This window comes from Amblyomma mixtum, chromosome 4 (genome assembly GCF_055824585.1).
Source record: "Amblyomma mixtum isolate Tamu chromosome 4, ASM5582458v1, whole genome shotgun sequence".
NCBI classification, from domain to species: domain Eukaryota; kingdom Metazoa; phylum Arthropoda; class Arachnida; order Ixodida; family Ixodidae; genus Amblyomma; species Amblyomma mixtum.
Window position 1 is genome coordinate 118,221,212 of NC_143015.1, and position 21,919 is coordinate 118,243,130.

The 21,919-nt window shown below is 50.0% G+C and overlaps 1 protein-coding gene across 1 annotated transcript in view; it reads left to right on the top strand.

Annotated features, from left to right (window-relative positions):
* The first annotated feature begins 6,542 nt into the window (after positions 1-6,542).
* The window catches only part of LOC149348061 (uncharacterized), a 486,295-nt gene continuing 470,918 nt past the window's right edge, over positions 6,543-21,919 (top strand). The window contains exon 1 of the mRNA XM_089587898.1: positions 6,543-9,429. Within this exon, the coding sequence (XP_089444024.1) occupies positions 7,307-8,521 (1,215 nt within the window). The 5' untranslated portion in view covers positions 6,543-7,306 and the 3' untranslated portion in view covers positions 8,522-9,429. The remainder of the gene's footprint in view (positions 9,430-21,919) is intronic.

Sequence of the window (21,919 nt, forward strand, 5' to 3'; positions counted from 1 at the left end):
ATCTTAGGACTCTGGTTACCTGCTGTGCGGACCTGGTTTTTTGCAGGAAAGAGGTTTCCGTGGTGGACAAGAAAAACGTTGGCCCACTCACTTTTTCTACGTCCCTCTCATGTTCTAAACAAAACATATGTAAAACAACAGCGCCCAAAAACCGTATCCAGGCTTTGAATTACAAGGTAAAAAGCAAGAACCAGCGAGGTAGTTGGTACGTAAGTCATAAAACACACAACACTTGGCGAAGAAACACCTGCGTGGGCCACGACACTCTTAACGACCAGAAACTCAACAGGGAGCAGCGGGGTTTGACACTAGAGCCAAGAAGCAGTACCCACGCTGAGGCACCCGTACAAGGGGTTCTGGTTGGGTGAACTGTCGGCGCAAGATGGATTCGCAGAAAGCATGACAGCTGGTCATTCCGCGCATGCGCCGGATGCCGCCTATTCTCGCCGCATGTAGGCGACAGGGGTTCGTGAAACGCGGAGGGCATGCGATCGCATGTTTCCTTTAACAATGGACCCTACTGTACATAATGAATGACAACCACTCCAGTAGCCCGCTCCGCATACTTCTTTGCGATCTTTTGCTATACAGTCGCTTTAGTAGGTTCTTTTCAGCCACAGATGTTATTAGCGCGTCAGGGTACCCACTGATCTTTAGCCTATCAAGTTGCCTCTTGATGCTACGCTGTACCTGATGAGAACACAATTTCTTGAAATTCTGCGCCAAACTGTTGCTTGCTAAACTCCTTCTCACCTAGAACGTAGCATCAAGAGGCAAGTTGATAGGCTAAGGGTGAGTGGGTACCCTGAGGTGCTAGTAACATCCGTGGCTGACAACATTGATGTAACCATAAAGAACTTCACACGAAAAGCGTAGCACATTAAGGACGGCTCACAGGTTATGATAGCTACACTCACCTGTTGGCTAGAGGCCTTGGCTGATGCAGGTATCGATAGATTTTTCCCACATTTGAATCTGTTCAACACAGTATTTCATTTCTAATTAAGTGGCCTGAGGACCCACTGCCATCAGCTATTTTGCTCCTAGGTGGACAGCACGTGTGGATTGCCTCTCGACTTGCTATGCTTTTGCCGCTTTCAAGGACTTCTCTATCGCTCATTGGGCAGTGCGCCATGCGTCCTTGGTTGGTTTCGATGCTTGAAGCGCCGTAGCGCTCGCATGCTCCTCTTCGATCTATCCGACGTGTTTGGCCCCTTCAGCCGTCTTTTCAACTTCGTGTCTGACTGCGGATCAACAACAATGCTTGTATGGCAAGAGTTCCTATTCCTGGACTAGTTGCCTCCACTGCACGGTCACAGCTTTAGTCAAACTTCCGCAATATATTTCAGAGCGCGAAACGATCGCAGAAAATATGACAGCTATGAGAATTTATCTGCTAGGATGTGCTGTACGCGAATTACAATGTACAATGCCGCAGGGTACGTTGATCCCCGAGTGGTGTGAGGTGTGTTCAAACAAACCTCACCTATTTGCGCCGACGTTAGTCGGCGTCGGTTCAGGGCTTTGGAATAGGAATTTTTTGCTCATATAAAATCACTTGAGCTGAAGATTTCTTTTCGTATCGACATCATCATTTTCGGGGTACGCTTCGGGGCAGTTTTCTGTGGTGTATTCCTGAGTGTGGCATTGTCTGAAGCTAAAACCAAAAGGGTAAGAAAAGACACCTTAAGATTAAGGGGGTTTAAAATACTTTATAGTTTCAAGGAATAAATTTTATATAGGGCTACTATAAGCAAATGTCAAAATTCCAGGAGGCTTGAAACTATTAATGAAACATGAAAAATTTGCGAACAAGATCACATGTAGCAGATTTACTTCCCATGTAGCCCAAGCTGCACGCTCATTGCGCGTTGCTGCCTTGCTAGTGGATGACGAAATTCCTCCGGATGGATTTCAATTTTTTGCCTACCCAATGTAAATATTTGCCGTTCTGGGAATATTCAAGTCCTTTGTTTCCACTAGCAGCCGCGCAACCTACGAGTACGTGGGGTGGTATCTGATAGCTTTATCTTCGCTGAAACGAAAAGAAAACGGTCTGAGTCAAACTTCAGCGGTGAAAGAAACAGAAGCGAGAACCGTGAGTTGGAGAATATCGCCGCAAAAGATAGCGCACCCTCACTTTTCGACAACTGCCCAAGAAGGCAGCCGTCGAAAGTTCGCCCTTTTACTCTCTAGCAGCGCAAGTTGCCAGCAATATAGCCTTTCTTTGAGTTTAGAGAGTGCGCACTAATTTTACTGCACAGCACCCCCGCCTTCTTAGTGGCACTGTCTTGAAAAAAAAAAAAAACACTTGTCCACGCGAAAACAATCGGCAGAGTTTGAAAAGACTCGTTCCATGAGACACGTGTGCTTCAGGCTCAGGCATGCCTTGGGAACTTCTCATTTCTTTGTGGTTGATAGCTTTTCGTTGCGACATGGCAAGGCGACGATGCTGCCGATAGTTATGCACAGTTCAAAACGGCTGAAAATTTTCCATTACGACAAACTTGACGTCAGCAGTGCTGACATTCATGGCAAAAAAAAAAAGTACTGCACGGAGCTGTGCATTAATATCACGAGCTCGAGGCGGAACTTAACGGGCACGCAAACGTGAAGGCGGGCGTTTCGTGGATGGAGAAGGGTTGCGAAAGGGGGTGAAAGTTTTTCCGCCTGAAGTGCGAAGTAGATGAGGAGACCGCTGCGTCTACCGTGACGGTCGTCATTCTAGAATATAAAATAGGCTTGAGTGTCATTTCCATTGGCAGGAGTTTGGTTTTTGGTTCTATGGGGTATAACGCCTTATGATGTTCAGGCTATGAGGGGCACCGCAGTGGAGGGCTGCGGATAATTTCCACCACTTGGAGTTCAATAACGTGCACTGAAATCGTACTGAACATGCACGCATTTCGCTCATCAGAACTAAATGAATACACATACGTAAGTTTCTCATTTAAGAGTAGAACGCAAAGGGTTAATCGGGTCACGTTCGTGTGGCGCTATCAGCCCGCTAATCGGTAGCCGTTATGGGTCGCAGCCGCTAATTTGGCCTCTGTTATCGGCCATCTCTATCGGCCGCGGTCGTTATTCAGAATGCCTCAGCAGACTAACGGAATCACAGCGGCTCTCGGAGGACTCCTCGACGAATGGGCACTTTCCGCTAGACAGACGAGGCCTAATTTGTCAAAGTAGTATCGCGTCACGAGGCGGTGGCACACTCCTAAGCCTCGCGGCGGGTTTGTGCACATCGGGCTTTCCCCCAATTAACGGTGCCAGAATAACACTTTACACATCAATGCATCACACATAACACGCATTAAACAGTTTCAGTATGGTGAACCATCTCAGAAATCAAATTAATCTTGTTGAGTTACGTAATCACTTATTAGCATAGTCACGTCATAATTAACTATGCAGGCATCAGTATATTCTTTACGACACCACAGCAAGCCAAAGTCCACAACGCATTCATGAGGGTACACCCCTATCCCGCTTAAGTCAGAGGGCGTTTGTGGCCTATGGGTAGCATGCCCGTCTTAATAAAGTTTCTCTCTCTCTCTCGCAATTGAAGGGTTGCGGGCTCGAATCGCACCTAATTCCCATCAATTTGTTTTTCACCGAATAACTCCAACTTGCATATATAAACGTCCTTAAGGCGTTTGCAACCAATGCAAACACGCTCATCATTACCAACATCTCCATCATCACCACAGTAACCACCAGACTGACTTTACGCCTACTGAAGGACAAAGACCATTCCCATGTCGCTAGCACAAATTTATATCCTTCACTGGGCGGGTTCCTGAAGGTATCGGAGCAGCATATCTGTATGGGAAAGAGACGTGTGATTGCGCGGGGGTGTTCAAATTACCCACGCGACGTCATGTGCTGGGACATCCCGAAACGAGTGGTTAGGCTTAAATACTCGGTCACGCCGCCAGGCAACGCCGACACCGGTGTGTCGGTGAAACGAACTAGCTCGAGGTCTTCCTTTCCAAACATCTGGCACCCATCTCCTCTCAGACGCACACAACTCGTACAAAAACATGCTTATAGGATGCACAGTTATTGTTAAGCTCTACAGACTAAACCGAAAGCTGTAGCCGGAAACTAGTCGCCAGCTCACTAAAAAGGAGGAAGCAATTTGGAGGCGGTTCCAGACGTTCACATACCTGAATCCGCACATATTAAAGAGATACAGTAGCAAAATCTTAAAATTGAACAAAAATGTTGAAATTACATTCTCGGAATGTGATTACACCGAAATTTAGTTGTCACTTCGCATATGTTTCAGCGGATGGTTTTGTTCTCGAGGTTTTATGAGCGCGCGCCAAGCCCTCCCGGCCGGCGCGAGGTAAAGGGCGTGACGTCATGACACCCTAGTTCGACTGGCAACCGGTCGGGTCACTCGAAGCATGATTTCGCACTGCAGCTTGGGTAAACCAAGCGTTAAGGCTCCCAACCACCGACGCTGCCCACGCAAAACTGACAAAACGCGCGAGTAGCGATGGCAATTGTGGTCCTGCGGGAACAGTGGGCGCGCGGGTGTTATGACGTCCAGTCGCAGCTTCCACAGACGGCCGCCAGGTGCAACGATACAGCAATAAATCACGAAAAAAAAACATACTATTCGCTTTTTTTGGGTAAAACGCTTGTTGCATTTATCAATTTTAGCAGTCAAGCTCTTGTTTGCATATAAAAGAGCAGCTCCAAATGTTTGGTTCAGTATCCTTTTAAGGTACCTGGGGCAAAACGGCGGTAAATGCTGAGTTTCGAAGGGGCAGGCAAACAGGATCTATATTATAGACAAGCACGCACTTAGAAAACAATTCAGGGACTATTAGAAATGGAAAACATACTATGCTTGGATGCTCAACCCGCACCGATATAAGCAAAAAGAAGTCATCAGTCAAGTTCAGGAAGCCGCCAGCTCCCAAGGAAATTTGACCAAATCTTAACCTTGTAGGTTGAAAGCTCCTGGTATTTGATTGAATAAAAGTTTCCTCTCTCTTTCGCCGACACCAGACTCACTCACTACTTGCATTCATACGTCATTATCATATCATCACTAAAATTGTAGTCAGGTATGTCTAATATTTCTGCTCGCCTTCGCACTGTCAGTCTTATCCTGTATGACAAGTTTTTATTTATCTCTCCAACAAGAACCATACATGTGCGCACCACCGCCGTGCGAATCCCAAGGCAGCGACAACCGTTTTCAAGTTCTGTGCCTACACGTCTGTACTACGGTCTTTACCAACTGATTTTTTTGACGGGCAGCAGCTAACTGGAACAGCCTTCCCCATCAATGGCTGTTATACCCTGCAAATCACATACATGACTAGTGCATACGCCTGTATCTTGTAAAACCCACCGCTTATTTAACACCCCACAAGGGTCTGGAAGAAACATAAAGTGACATGAGGGCGGGTTAAAGACCGCGTTTCAGTTACTGCTAAATTTCCTCTACACAAACGAAAAAGCTCATTTGCTCTGCGCAGTACGCGGGCCTCTAGAACTTCACCTACATCAAAATGGGATCATCGTGGCCAGGATCGAACCCCCGTCCTTCAGCAATCCGAGCACCATTATCAAAACCTCCAGCTTTGAAGTGGTTCTTATGGAACTCAGAAGTGTTTTTATGGACAGTCCGCCTAGCGATATAGCATACGAAAGATAAAATTGCTTCAGGCGCTCACGAACAATGAACCCTTCAATCATTCTGTTTAATGAAAACACCAACGAAAAAAACATAAGAAAAATTACTTCTGCTCAAAAAGGTTACAGCTACGGAAGAAGCTCGAAACCTCGAACGCTTAGGCGTAAGAAAATAAAGAAAAAGAACCTTGTTCCCCCTTCTCCTGTTCAGTTTTATTACATCAAAGTTGACGTTGACCGAATGCGACCCACAGACCTACTTTCATAAGGCAGAGTTAATTTGTCATCTGTTAGAGTGTGTCGCCACGAACAGCTTTGTTACGCTTGCTTTGAATGGCTACAGCTTCGCAAAAATTGTAAGAAAAATCATGAAGGGTGTTTTTTTTATTCTCCGTAAAATTGCGCCTCTTTTCGAATTTTGCCCGCCGCGGTGGCTGAGTGGTTATGGTGCTCGGCTGCTGACCCGAAAGACGCTGGTTCAAACCCGGCCGTGGCAGTTGAATTTCGTTGGAGGAGAAATTCTAGAGGCCGTGTACTCTGCGATGTCAGGGCACGTTAAAGGACCCCAGGTGGTCGAAATTCCTGGATCCCTTCTGTAAGGGATCGGCAGTGTACGTGGGGTCATTGGAACGCGGCTAGGGGCGCTCAAAGCGGAGCGTCTCCTTTCTTGGAACGCGACCGCTCGCGAACGCGCCGGGGACTACGGGTGTCCACCACCCCGCGGTACCGATTCGCACACGTGCTGGCACGAATGTGTATTTGTGTTTGTTTTATTTTTATTTTGTGGTGGAGGTCATGTTCTCTGCACGCACTGGCACGACCGTGCGTTTGTGTTTGTGGAAAGGGCGTTTTGCCCTACAGAAGCTGGGGGGCTGGCCAGGCTCTTGATAAACCAATCATGTGAACATTGTAACATGATTGGAAGCTACGAAATGTGGGCCGGGCCTTTAGGGCTTTAAAACCGGGCCCCGGAGCTGGAAGCGGGGTTCTGCGCTAAGGTGAGATGCTACGCATCATCGGCTCTGCCGAGTAGGGGCCTCCCCTAGTATTAGCCAGTTCCACCCTTTTCTTGTTTTGTCCTTTTGCCGTTTCATTTGTCTCGAGTGTCTAAACTTCTGTACGCTGTAAATATCTGTACATAAACCTCAGTTATTGCCTTTTTTATCCCTGTGTCTTCAAGTCTTCAAGTTGGAACAAACCGTCTCTGGCGGTGCACCTCTGGTGCAAAGAAGAAGAAGAAGAAGAACCTGATCTTTACTGGCGCAGCCGACAAGATCCTGCGGCCATCGGAAGACGGCGCAGGAAGATTGAACGCAGGGAGAAAGGCGACGGTCAGGCAACAGCAGCGTTCGAGAAAGGACCTGCGGAGAGACGGCGGCAAGGACGCAAGGACCACGGCAGTAGTAGTCCAGCGACGCGGGACTGCGTCCGGTCAAGGAAGCAGCGCGTCGAGATCTTGACGGTCACCGGCGGCGGACCAGCGGCGTGCGACAGCTCATCGCAGCGTCCGGTGAAAGTGGCGGTGGACTGCGACGCCAAGGAGCTGGCAATGCGGATCGACGCATCGAAACTGTGAGTTTCCTTCGTCGCATTGTTAGCGTCCCTGTGCATGTGTTCGAGCCGGTAGACAGTTGAGGGGTACAGACGGGGGATGGAGAGTTATCCATGCCAGCCCTCACTCGATGTGAGGTACCAGGTTGAGTTAGCGAAGGCGCGCTTAGCGGACCTTCAGGCTCAACTCTTGAAAGTAAATGGCAGAAAGGCGGTGCTTCGCGAGGAAGAACCTCAGGATGCAAAGTATGTCTTGAAGGTTATAGAAGCAAGACGCCAGCAGGTAGAGCTCGAGATCTCTAAGATCAAGGAGAGCAGAAGAGCCAGTCAATCAGCCACGGAGAACTGCTCCGAGTCCCGAGAGATGAGGCCGCCTGTGCTGGAAGACAAAGACTTATCCTGCTCAAGCACAGGTGGAGGAAAGAGCAGTCAGGTCGCTGTAGGTAATCAGCCGATATGCGCGGACGCCTCTTTGTTGGGAAATGCCGCAGAGAGCGAAAACGAGATTTCTGAAGGGATCACAGCTTCGCCACTGCGGGCGGCCAGCAAAGAAAAAGAGCAGCCCAATTCTGATGGTCTAGGGCCAGTCGAGACCAAATTGTCCGAAACCAAGCAGGAGAGTGATCTAATTCCTGCAGGCTCTATGACTAAGACTGTGACCTCCGACACGGAGCTAGTAACCGGTGAAAATCTGGCGTTGCTGCAAACACACACTGTGTCGGCCATAGGGCATGAAGTGCCCCGTAGCGTTCCTGGTGACAACAGCTCTACATCCGAGGCAGAGAGCGGAGGTGGGCCCGCTGGGCCGACCGGGCAGAGCGCCGCGCAGTTGTCGAACGCACCCGGTGTGTGCCCGGCCAGGTCAGTCGAGGACCCGGAAATGAGTGGCGACTTGCCGCAAGGCCAGCTCGGGTCAAGTGACTACGAGGGAGCTCATGGAGCCTCGGAGTTAGACGATGCCGCGAAGCCGGAAAATGCCTATCAAGCAGGGAACGGCAACGTCAGTGTTTGCCCAAGCAGGAACGGGGAAAATGGCTCTAAGCAAGGCGAAGTGACAAGAGGCAGGTGCGTGGCTTTCACGTCGAAAGTCGGCGTGGGTGACAGTACGTTCCGTACTGCAGAACGCCAAATCACGTGTGGCAAAAGTAGTCGCACTGTTATAGTTAGACTGGACAAGGCTAATGTTCCTTACGCAGTACGCTGTTCGTACTGGTGCGCCGGAGAGAGCGTTCCCTTAGGGGCGTCGCATGGTCAAAGATTTGGACTTATCGAGGATCAGGACGTTGTTTTCGATCCTGGAGGGCAGCATTTTTGAATTCTTGCCCTGCTGTGGCACCAGCCTAATGAGCCGAGTGGCAGTTAGGCGTTAATTGTGTTGAGACGCGTAGTGGCTCGAACGCACACATGGACGCTCGGTGCGACCAAGGAGGCTCACGTGGCCGCTTTCGGACCCCGTATCAGTGCTACTGAACGCTCTAGTTGCGTGTGTCGGTGTGTGTGTGTGTCGAACAGGACGCGGGTGTGCATGCTGGTGAACTGGGTGCAACGCACCAACTTGGACGCTGTGTTACGGCGCACGGCAGGCATGCCACTGTGTGTATTTTAGTGTGCAATTTGCCTATGTTTTCTTGGTGCCTTAAGCATTATCCTTAATGTTGTGTTGTTGCCTGTGTGCATTTTGCTTTTGCTTTTGTTGGTGCCATTGCTGGTGTAGCTGCGGTATGTCACCCACAGGGTGGTTTTGTGACCCGTACCGATCCCTTCTTGTTATAATTCTAAAAGTGGCATTTGAGCCCTTTGTAGAATCTTGGGAAGGGCGTGTAAGGGATCGGCAGTGTACGTGGGGTCATTGGAACGCGGCTAGGGGCGCTCAAAGCGGAGCGTCTCCTTTCTTGGAACGCGACCGCTCGCGAACGCGCCGGGGACTACGGGTGTCCACCACCCCGCGGTACCGATTCGCACACGTGCTGGCGCGAATGTGTATTTGTGTTTGTTTTATTTTTATTTTGTGGTGGAGGTCATGTTCTCTGCACGCACTGGCACGACCGTGCGTTTGTGTTTGTGGAAAGGGCGTTTTGCCCTACAGAAGCTGGGGGGCTGGCCAGGCTCTTGATAAACCAATCATGTGAACATTGTAACATGATTGGAAGCTACGAAATGTGGGCCGGGCCTTTAGGGCTTTAAAACCGGGCCCCGGAGCTGGAAGCGGGGTTCTGCGCTAAGGTGAGATGCTACGCATCATCGGCTCTGCCGAGTAGGGGCCTCCCCTAGTATTAGCCAGTTCCACCCTTTTCTTGTTTTGTCCTTTTGCCGTTTAATTTGTCTCGAGTGTCTAAAATTCTGTACGCTGTAAATATCTGTACATAAACCTCAGTTATTGCCTTTTTTATCCCTGTGTCTTCAAGTCTTCAAGTTGGAACAAACCGTCTCTGGCGGTGCACCTCTGGTGCAAAGAAGAAGAAGAAGAAGAACCTGATCTTTACTCCTTCACTGCGGCGTCCCTCCTTGCCTGATTTGCTTTGGGACCTTAAACCCCAATAAACCAAACCTATCTTTTCGAGTTCTTCGAATGTAAGGTATTTGAACGCCCATTTAAAATTCGTCTACCCTTTGTAGAGGTCCAAATTTTGTCCGTCGACAATAAGAGGAACGAGAAAAAAAATTTAACGTCAGGTTCATAATCCTTAGTGCCCCGTAATTATCCGTAGTACTGCCCTTATTGGAATGTTTTACTCTTTCAAAAGAGCTCTGATATTTTGAGGTTAAATTATAGGAGCCAAATATATTTTTGATTGCTTCCAACAGAAAAGTTTGCATACAATTACTCAAAAAGTGATCAGGTTGCAAAAATTTTTGATCTACTCTGTGCAAGCATCAAAACTAGAGATTTTGCGAAAACTGAAAAGCGACGTTTTCGAGTTAGTGTGATATAGGATTTTGTTGCAAAAAACTACAGTGTTTAGTGAAAAATCTCAGCAAGATTTCCTTGTCTTGACCCAGTTTTCTATTAAATATGAAAATTTCTTTCCAAACAAAGAATGATCATGGGACCTCGATTACCGTTACTTCAGAACGCACACATATGAAAACAGACTCCGCTAGGTGGCGCCACTCTGGTTAGCTGGCTGCCTACCGCGCTCTGCTTTAACCTGCCCCTGGCCTGGTCCAGGGCCTGGGCCTCGCCCGCCCCTGGATTTACACTCCATCGCTTCAGAAAGGCTCCCGAAGCACGTGGAAACCATCGGCATCACGGCCCGCTGCCGAACTGGCCCTCCAAGCGTCTCCAAAACTGTGAAGCGGCGCGGCGCCTCGCTAAACCTAACGCGCCGCGCCTGCACCGCCGCAATGCAGCGTCTGACCAAGCCCATGCAGCCCAGACCCACCGATGCCGCCACCACGGGGCCTGTTCCAACCACGTCGACAGCTGTCTCTCAGACGGGTACGTTCAACGCCGCCCACGCAACCGAGCACATTCCTGCCGCACTGCACGCCTTGAGAGACGCTGGGAGCACCGGATCGACGGCCGCGGCGCAGCCGGCAGCGTTCGTCGTCGGCGGAGCGTCCACACCTAGCCAACTCCATGCTCTAAGGGACGCCAAGAGCTTCGGGGCCATAGACGCGCCGCAGCCGGCTGCGTTCGTGGCCGCCGCTGGAGCCGCTGCACCTACTCCAGCCAAAGGTCCCACTGACACCAAGACCTCCAGCCCGGCACCCGCGTCGCACACTGAGACTCCGGCTGAGGACTTAGACATGGACCTTACGACGTCCCCGGCAGATGACACTCCTTCCCAGGAAATCGGCTGGACCACCATCGGTGCCAACCGTAAGCCTGCCACCGCAGCCCGACCCCGCGCCGAGCTCATCACAATTGCTATCCAGCTTCCCCCTGGAACCCTCACCCCCAAGCTACCTCTCTACGACGTACTCGCCGCAGTCGCCTCCGCTGCACAACTTTCCTCGAAGACCAGTGCCGACATCACCCTTCAGACCAGGCCAGCCCGAAGCCTTGTGTTTCTAAAGACTCATTCTCCTCTCACCGCCCACCTCCTACTCTCTGTCACGCATCTTCAGCTTCATGGTAAGCCTGTCACCATCAAAACTTACAACCCCCATCCTCCCATCTCATGCCTCGGCGTCATCCATAACGTCGGGGGCCACTTCACTCCTGATGACCTCATGCATGACCTGGAATCTTTCAAAACAGATATTCTCGCTGCTCGCATGATGGGATCCACTCAGTCAGTGCTCTTAATGTTCGCTGGTACCGTCATCCCCCACTTTGTTTATTTCAAACGCGTTGCCTTCCGGTGCCCTCCTCATAAACCTAAGCCTCCCACCTGCACCCGTTGTCTCACTCTAGGCCATCGCGCCCACCAATGCCCCCAGCACAGCGTTCCGGCCAAGTGCCGTCGCTGTGCTGCTCCTCTACCCGCTGACCCTTCCGCTCATGTGTGTACCCAGCCCTGGTGCGTTCATTGCCAGGTGAACACCCACCCCTCCCTCGACCCCACTTGCCCCTTCATCCTTGCTAAGCAACGCGAGTGTGCTAAAGCTGCATACCTCCGACGCCTAGCTTTGCGCCGGGCCACTCAACCCACCACCCCTTCCTCCTCCCCCGCCTCCTCCTCCTCCTCCTCCTCTAATCATGAATCTCCATCATCTCCGATCACGTCACCACCAGGCTCCTACGCCGCCATATTTAAAGGATCCTCGGTGCCAGCGTCCCTCTCTTCCACTACACCACCCTCTCCATCCTTGACTAACGAGAAGCGCTCCTTCGACCTCCGGCTCGCAATGCTGGAACGCCAGCAGCGAGAGCAGCAGCGCATCTCCCATGATCTACAACAGCAGATACATGCCTTGACTCAAACCCTCCAGACAACCACCTCCTCTCTTACCTCCCAGCTTAGCAAGCTAAATGAGCACCTTGCCACGTTCACCACTCCTTCCTCCAGCGCCCAGGTCGCCCCTTTGGCTGACCTTGTAGAAACCACCACACAGGCACATCACACTCGCTTGGTTCAGCTGGAAACTTCGGTTCTCCAGATCCTTACCACCCTCCAAGCACAATCAAAGGAATCCTTCGCATCTATGCTCCAATCCGTCCATGAGTCACTGGCCCCGGCAAAAAAGAAGGAACGCGTACCATCGCGTTCCTCTCCACTATCATAATGGCGTTTGGCGAGGACCTGGAGATTGTGCAGTAGAACTGCCGAAATCTTTGCCACAATAAGACCCCCCCCCACTAGTATCTACTGACCCGCCCCTCCCTACCTCATTTTCTCCTTCTCCAGGAGACCCGGACGGCCCGCAATGTCCCAGGCTACCGCGCCTAACATGCCACTACGGCCACACCACTTGCGTCTATTTATGTACGCAGTGACGTGCTCGTAGAGTAAATTGACATCCCCTCCACCCTCCTTAAATATTTAGTTGGTGTGGTTTATTACCACCCTTCTTCCCGCATCTCACTCGTCCTTTTGTCTTTTTAAACCCCCCTGTCACTTCCTCTTTGTTCTCTGCTCTGGGCAAATTCCATCACTCTCTTTCTTCTACCTCCCATCTCCTCTTTGGTGGTGACTTTAATGCCCCTCACACACTCTGGGGCTACCCACAAACCCTCAAACCCGGCCGCCTCCTTCATTGTCTGGCCCAGGAACGCCACCTCACCCTTCTTAATACTCCTGGCTCTCCTACTCGAGCGGGCACTGCCTCACAACGCCCTACGACACCCGACCTCACTTTCTCTCGGGGTTCACTTTCCTTTCACTGGCAGGTGACAGCCGAAACTCTTCTAAGTGACCACTTTCTCATCCATATCACCACCTCTCTCTCCCACATCCCTCGCTGTCATCCGATTATTCACACTCACTGGCATGCTTTTCGCACTAATCTCGCCGCCGTCTCCTTTCAATCCTAGGACGACAGGACGTCGCGCATCTCTGCAGCGCTCACGTCCAGTAGCCGTCGCGTTCGCTCTCGTCACCGAATCCAAGACCCAGATCCTCACGTTCTCCGTTTATGGCGTCGCCGTAAACGTCTTCAACGCTCCTTCCGCTCCCAACCACACAATGCCGAACTTTCCTCCCGGATCACTGCTTTGCGGGCCGAGATCGTCGCCCACTGCGCCTCCCTCGAGCACTCTCGTTGGAGTGCTCTTTGTGATGGCCTTGATTCTGCATTGCACTCGCGATCCGCATGGTCTCTCTTTAAATCCCTCCTTGGCACTAAGCCTGCCCTTGCTCCCACTCTAGCTAAAGCCCTTACTCAGGGGACTCCCTCCGAAGTTTTTGATCAACTCGCCTCTCTCTACCTCCCGCCCCCTCTGGCACCCTCCTACCCGGTGTACTCGGGTGGACCTAACCCCGATCTGGACCAATGCTTCACTCTCCGGTAGCTCGAATCTGCTCTGGCTGCTAATTCTACACGCTCGGCTCCCGGTGAGAATGCCATTACATACACCACACTTCGCAACCTTCCTGACTGCGCCAAAGAATTCCTCCTTCAAACCTACAATGAGGCCTGGCAGAGCGGCTACTTGCCGAGCTCCTGGACATCCTCCCTTATTTCTATGATTCCAAAACCGGGCAAACCTCCCTCTCTCTCTAACCTCCGTCCAATCTCCCTGACGTCATGCGTTGGTAAGACCCTTGAGCGAATGCTCTGACTCGCCTCTCTGATTTTCTTGAGGCACGGGAGTTCTTCCCCCATTCTCTCATTGGCTTCCGACGCCGCGTCTGTGCACAGGACATGTTTCTGATTCTCCAGCAAACGTTCCTGTCCCCTACACCTACTCAAATTTACGCACTTGTGACCGTCGATGTTCGCAAGGCCTTTGACGGTGTTTGCCACGATCACATCCTTTCTCAACTCGCCTCTTTGGATTGTGGCTCCAGCATGTACTCCTATATCCGCTCATTCCTCTCTAAACGTGTGGCTCGCTTTCGAGTAGATACCCACTTGTCTAACCCACACCACCTCAGCCGTGGCACTCCTCAAGGTGCTCTTCTCTCTCCTACCCTTTTCAATCTCGCTATGGCCCCTCTCGCCTCCCAGCTAGCTGAAATTCCCGACCTGCATCATATATTTTACGCCGATGACATCACTCGCTGGTGTTCATCTGGCTCTCCCGGTCATGTACAGGACACCCTGCAACGTGGCCTAGATCTCATCGACTCCTTTCTCACCACCGCTGGCCTCTCTCCTGCTCCTGAGAAATCCGAGCTTCTCCTTCTCAACCATTCCTCCTACCAGCGCTCACACAACCACTTCTTCTCTCTCCACCTTTCTGGCTCTCCCATTCCTGTCGTCACACAGTGCAAAGTTCTTGGCTTCCCTTTTCATGCGGCTAAGAATGTGCAATCCCTTCACCGCGCTGTCACCACCTGCCACTCTGTAACTCACCTCCTGCGGCGCGTGGTCACTCGACGCTCAGGTCTCCACGAGGCTCACGCGTGCCGAGTTGCCCACGCGCTGGCCCTCAACAAGGTCTTGTACTTTGCACCCTACGCTTTCTTCACTCAGACTCAACTTAACGCTCTCGAGACTGCCCTTGTGGGCCTCTACAAGGCAGCTCTCAACCTCCCTATCACTACCTCTACCACTAAGCTCTTTGCCACAGGCCTCTCCCATCCTCTTCGTTCTCTTCTAAGTCTCCATCGTGACTCGCAGCTTACCCGGCTTTCCCTTACCCGTCAGGGTCAGTGGTTATTGACTCAAGCGGGTATCTCGCCCATTCCAATCTCCTCGTTAACCTCTCCTATTCCCACCCCCGCTTCCAATCTTCGTATCCTTCCCCTCCCGACCAACATGTCCCCCGTCCTGCACGCCGGACGTCGTCATGCGGCCGCACTGCACCATTCCCCTCTCTTTGATACCCAGGGTGTAGCTTACACGGATGCCTCCTTCGTGGCTCCTCGAGGTTCCTGCGGCTACGCCCTGTACCATCCACACCTCCCTGCTCCTGAAACCCACACCAGCGGGCCGTATCTACACCCTCCAGACGCATTGTCCCTCGAGGTCCTCGCCATTGCGCATGCCCTCCAGTCATTTTCCCTCCTTCGCTCTCTTCAAGAGTACACAGTCTATTCGGACTCACAAGCCGCTATACACCACATACAGAAACGCACCCTGACCCCTTCTCTCCAACAGGAGGTCGAACGAGCGGTCTCCGCACTGCAGCCTTCCATCGTTTTCCTCCGCTGGGTCCCTGGGCATTCAGGGATTGACGGCAATGAGCTGGCCCATCAGCTCGCCCGCGACACACTTTTCCGGGCACCGTTGATCCCCTGGCCCAAGCCCTCGGAGGAAGGTCGGAGACTCACCCTTCGCCGCACCATAAAAGAGGTCTACCTTGAGCTCCGCCTCGACAAACGTCTTTACCCTCCCCCTCATCCATCACTCACGGTGCCGGAGTCTCGCCTTATTCGGCACATTCAGATGAATGCAGTTATCACCCCGCCCCGCCTCTTCCTCTATCGCTATCGATCGGACCCTTCCTGTCCCAACTGCCCCTGTATCTATGCGGACCTGGCCCATTGCCTCTTCTATTGCCCGGCTGCTCAGCAGTCGGGTTCCTTCCCCCCACCCTCTCTATCCATCACCACCTGGCTCGACTGGCTTGGCGCTGAAGGGGAAGAAAAACAGCGGCTTCTGGTCGCCCAGGCGGTCGAAATGCTCGGCCTGTAAATTATGGTCGATTAAAAGTCTTTTACTACTACTACTATAAAAACACGGTCGCAGAGATTTAAAAATATATTGATCTAAACAGTAGATTTGGGCAGTTTATTTCTTACTGGCCTCGATAATGCGAATACTGAGAAGAATTTCTGGCATTGGTGCTTCATGAAAGTCGTAGCGCGAACATTTCCAGAAGAGAAACGAGGGACGATGCAGAAATATTTTTTGAAAAGCATGAAATATGGCCAAGCGCATTTATTAAATATGTGCAAAGAACAAAAGCACCGTTAGTTAGATCGTGGTCTGCAACAAATAATATTCCTTCGCAACGTATTTATCTTGTGGATTTCTTAAAAATAAGTCCCTCTTTATGTTTCTACAGCTTTCTCCAACGTTAAACCAGCATTTATTCATCAAGCTTGTGCAGTACTTTCTTTCATCATTGAAATAGAATTAATTTTACTTCAAGAAGTGGTTTAGTAAGCTTCTGAATGTTGTTTTTGGGACATAAGCCCACTGAGCATTAATAGACGTCTGTTTTCTTCTTTCAACATTGACGCTCAGTGAGATGCACTGCAGCGAATCAGTGGCGTAAACTGCGAAAACGGTATCATGTATATCGCAAGTAGTGATTATCTAAAGCTTGTCACAATATTTCTCAGCAGTGATTGAATATTTTCAAGTATGTTAAACATTTAGTCGTTCGCAGCATAAAGAAACAAAAACTCCGGGGTTGTCCGCCTCGCCGGGGACAGACAGTGCCCACTATGCCTGAATGACAAACGAGGAAGAATTTCTAGCAGAACAACAAAATATGCATTTGAAAAAATCATCACATCATCAGGGTTTGAAGCTCTAACTGCATTCACAACTTTAGCGGTGCACTGCCTTCATGGAAAGCCGCAGTCGTAAGCACAGCTATCTGGAGCACTCGCACGCCGTACCTTGGCTGCACGGATGTAATCTACCCGTAAAGTTTGACTTCACATATCCTTTGCTGAGGAAACACCGCCACACTATGATTACTTTCTGAAGATTTTTTTCCTTCCCACTTCATCCCTGCGATCAACTGTCGCAGCCCCGGCGGAACCGGGAAGCAAGAACGCACATTGCACTTCTCGGTACGTGCTGCCGTACATTTTCGTATAGGGGAAGTTTGGCGTGAAGCATTCACTTTAGTCTTCATTTTGCAGCCTATGATTGCTGTTCTGCTTTCGCCGAGTGTTTACATTCGAAATTTTTATCGAATACTTAAAAACTATCCACGTGCCATAAAGTTCTGTAAGGTCGTTGCCTCTTACCACGAATATCTAGGGCAATGATCAGGTTACTCAAGTTTCAGAGTGAGCAATTTAGTGATGCAGTCGGTTCGGGACTCAGTCCGCTACGATAACATTCATAAGATGCAACCGCAAGCCGCGCTGGCTATTTATCAATCTCTTTGCTGAGCCAAAGCGGGCTCAAGGCGCAGAATTTTACCCCCTAGCGGACTTAAACTAGCCGCGCTAATGGGGAGCCAAAATGAAAGTGCCTGACTTCTTGCCTGCTGCCAGTAAGCAGTCAAGGAGGAGTGCTACAGGCAGCTGGTTGTTTGGAACCGCCATAGGCGCTTCAATTTTGGTTACTTGCGCCAACCTTGCCTTGGAAACCATCGAGGCACTCGCCCTTGCTTCTTTGCCTCGTCGCCCAAAAATATTTTTGCGTTATGTTGACGACTGTCTTTGCATTTTGAACCGGGATGACGCGCCTGCACTACTACATCATCTGAACTCCATCCAGCCAACCATCCAGTTTACTATGTAAGAGGAGAGATCCGGTCGTATTGCCTTTCTCGATGTCTTAGTACAGCACACAACGAACGTCCTCGTGACGTCGGTCTACCGGAAAGCCACACAGAGGCCAATACCTGAACTTTGCCAGCGCGCATGCGGTTGGACAGAAGCGCTTCGTGGAATCAGCGCTCTTCACACGCGCGCAACGCCTATGCTCATCCCCACGAGCGCGAAGTAAAGAAGAAAAGGGTAAAAGAAGAACTCTCCAGAAATGGCTACCCAAGGCAAATCCTAAACTCGCATCAACGCCGATGTTCAAATCCACCCACGGCACAGAAGAGCAGAAGCGAGCCGTTATTCCCTACGCGGTTGGTGCGAGCGAAATACTGGCAAGAATCTTCAGTGATTACGATATTAAAATATGTCACGAGCCTACAAACAAGCTCACACAGCAACTTGTTCGAGTGAAAGACAAGTTAGAAAGCACTACATACCCCGAGGTTGTATACAAGATTCCTTGCCAGGATTGCGACGCAGCCTACATCGGCGAAACTGGGGATCACAGGAGACGGCTCAGGGAGTATAAAAATGACGTTGCCAAGGGCGCACCGAGGAAAACGCCTTGGCAGATCACCATGAAAGCACCGGTCACATTATCGCCTGGGACGCAGCCAGTATCATATCCACCGAGAAATCCTTATCATCCCGCCTACTCCTAGAATTATTCCATATCCAATCAACTCCGCATACACTTAATCGGACACGTGGGCCCATGCTTGCAGCATACGCATGATCATTACAGCGACCTTCGCTCGTATAAACACGGCCGATACGTTTTTCGTTTTCATATGTGAACAAGGGACCCGTACGGGTCCTGAAACGTCATTTGTTTTTTACCCTGTTGTTCTTAAATTTCTTGGCGCGTGTTAGGTTTTTCAGAATGATGTCATTTCCTCGCCAGAGAAGTTTTGTCGAACTCTGAACTAAGTCAAGTGGTGGTTTGTCACTGAGCCATTTTAAAGGCAAGTTTTGCAAGGCGCTTTTATTTCGGCGTATATATACCCTGAAATGTGGCTGCGCGAGACAAAAAAATTGAAGCGAAGCACCGACATTTAACAATGAAATTTCGACTTGTTCAAAATAAGAGGTGTAGCTTAACAGACATAAGGTTTCAGAAATAATGTTGGCGCAGAAGGCTTGAAAAACTTCTGTTGCATTCGTTAGAACACCAATAACTAGCGACTGAAAGATTCTGCTAGAATCACGCCAGCAATGACACCATTGTGGCCAACTAAATAGCAGATGAAAATGGTGAGTAAATTATTTCGCGGAAAGCTTGCTGCAGATGAATGTGAAAAAGAGAGAGAGCGTAGGAATAAGCTTTCTCCAATACCCTTAACATGAATTTTGTAGCCTCCTGACAGTGCCAGAGATATTGATTTTGCTTCAAGTGAAATTCCAGTCGTACTTGAGATGTCAACTTTCAGCCTTATTTGAACAGCCCTTCACTTTGACTACTGCGCAAAAACAGAAAAATTGTGCAAGCGTGACATATCTTTGCACGCACTTCTGTTGGAAAAAAGATTTTGGAGCGCTGGCTCTGTTATTGAATACCTTCCTAGCGGAGCTACTGACACTCTCCCACTAAACAGAAGGTTTCGGCGTACATCATTCAGTGGAGGGAAAAACTGCATGATAAAAAATGCTAGGGGTTAGGATTAGAAATGAAAATAATGATTAGCAGAACTGAAGAGAGGAGTAAAATTTGGTGGAAAGTGGAGATATTATTGTACTAGTGAAAAGAGGGGGTGCGTTGCGCACGTATTTTTTGGATACCCATAAATGATGGTGTAGCACTTTCCCCTCCTTATGCGACATATAATAGGGGATGCCCGGCCAAACCACAACACCTTATCAAAACTCAGTGTACATACGAACAGTGAGAGGCGGCGCTGACCAGCGCAGACCCAAGCAAAGCTAAAGCTCATCAGGAAAATATGCGAATCAGCAAAATCCAGTGGAGTCTTGGGCTAGAGGTGCCACACAGCGTGCGTTGTTAACACTTTATCGCACCTTTACTTCGGACAATAATATTTTTCTCTCTAACATGTGCTCGATATTCATCAGGATCCTTCCACAACAATCTCCTTTTCAAGGCTCTGCTGATGAGTCCACCGAGATGTGAGATAGTTTCCCTTTCAATTCCTCGAAACCGATTATTTCCTCCGAATCTCTTCCACTGCTATTGCTAAGAGGATAATTGCAGGCGTAGGTGCAAATACAATAGGTGCATATTAAGAATTTTAAATGTGCATTCATTTGCTCCAATAAAATACAGCAGCTATTTCCCTTGTGGCACTCTATAATCATAGATACCCCTGCTGGTGTTCCGTTAGGATAATCTCTCCTTCTGATCAGTTTATCAGAACCCTCAATTAAGCTGTTTAGGCAATGGTATCATAGGTTGATCCTGGAACCCAAGTTTCAAGCACTTCTATCATATGCCCTAGGATTCATAAAAATGTTTGTAAACTGCAGAACAATAAACATTATACGAATATTACTCCTCGCGTAACTTTTATCAAGCGATTTTATTCTGTTACTGTTGGAGAGGTATCACAAAATAATATTGTTACGTGCTTAGCACGCACGGGGGTTTATTCACAGAGGGGATCGGTCGGAGCAGGATGGAAGCAGGGAGCCTACCAGCGTCCTTCAGCTCTTTCTCTTCCTTTCTCCCTGCTGGTCAGTCCTTCATCTTCTGCTTCTTCCGTCGAGGTTCTGTGGAAGCACGTGACATTTCCCTCCTCGCAGACGAAGCCCGTCGGGCGAGTTAAATAGACCGTCTGGGATGGAATCGCTTGAGGCGGGCTACATGCACCACCTGAGACTGGCGTGACCGTCGACCACTAGCAGTTAGTCGTGATATAACGTAATTAACGTCACTTATGCACTCCAACACAACAAACGGTCCAGTGTAGTGGGATAGCAGTTTCTGACACAGACCACGCTTGCGTAGAGGGGTCCACAACCACACAATGTCACCAGGAACATAAGAAACTTCTTGGTGTTGGACGTCGTAGCGGATCTTGGAACGCTCTTGCGAAGATAAAATTCGAACGCGGGCAAGCTGGCGAGCTTCTTCAGCTCTGCAGAGTGTGGTCGCAAGAGAAGGTTCGTCGTGGATGAAAAATGGTAGAATGGTGTCAAGGCCGCAGCGAGGCGAGCGAGCATAGAGCAGGTAAAAGGGGCTGTAGCCAGTTGTCTCATGTTGCGCTGTGTTGTATGCATGAGTAATGAACGGGAGGACGCCATCCCAGTCCTTATGATCTGCAGCGACGTACATAGCAAGCATGGTGGTGAGCGTCCGATTAGTGCGTTCTACCACACCGTTCGTTTGGGGATGATATGGCGTGGAGTGGCGAAAACTGCAGCTGCTGAGGCGGAGAAGTTCTTCAACAACGTCCGCTGTAAATTGGCGTCCACGGTCGCTAATGAGAACTGCAGGAGGGCCGTGCCGAAGAATGACGAATCGAAGTAAGAAGTTAGATACTTCAGACGCAGTAGCAGCTGGTATCGCGGCTGTCTCACAATAACGGGTTAAGTGGTCTACGCACACAAGAATCCATCGATTTCCTTTCGAGGACCGTGGGAAAGGTCCAAGGAGGTCAATGCCAACTTGCTCAAACGGGGCTGTTGGAGGTGTGATTGGCCGCAGTTTGCCCGGTGGACTTGAAGTCGGCAGCTTAAAGCGCTGGCATTGCACACAGCTGGCTACATAGTGCTGGATGGTTGAACGCATGTTAGGCCAGTAAAATCGTTGTTGTGTGCGGTGGAGTGTGCGTGTCACTCCCAAGTGCCCAGACGTGGCGTCGTCGTGCATCATTTCAAGGACTGTGATGCGTAGGTTTTCGGGTACGACAAGAAGCATGCGTGCTCCTCCAGAAGCGAAATTCTTCTTATAAAACAAACCGTCGCGAATGCAAAAAGTATTCTTTACAGAATCTTGAGCGGCATCAAACTAAGAGGTTAATGTTTGGTCTTTGCGTTGCTCAGTTCGGAAAACTTGAAGATCGGGGAAGGCTTGTGAAAGTGACGCCAAGTATTCATCAAAGTTGTCTGCGTCGTCATCAGTCGTTTGAAGCGGCAAACGGGAAAGACAATCGGCATCTGAGTGTTTACGGCCGCTTTTATGCACCACAGTGAAATTAAATTCTTGTAGGCGCAAAGCCCATCGAGCAAGCCGGCCTCAGGGGTCGCGA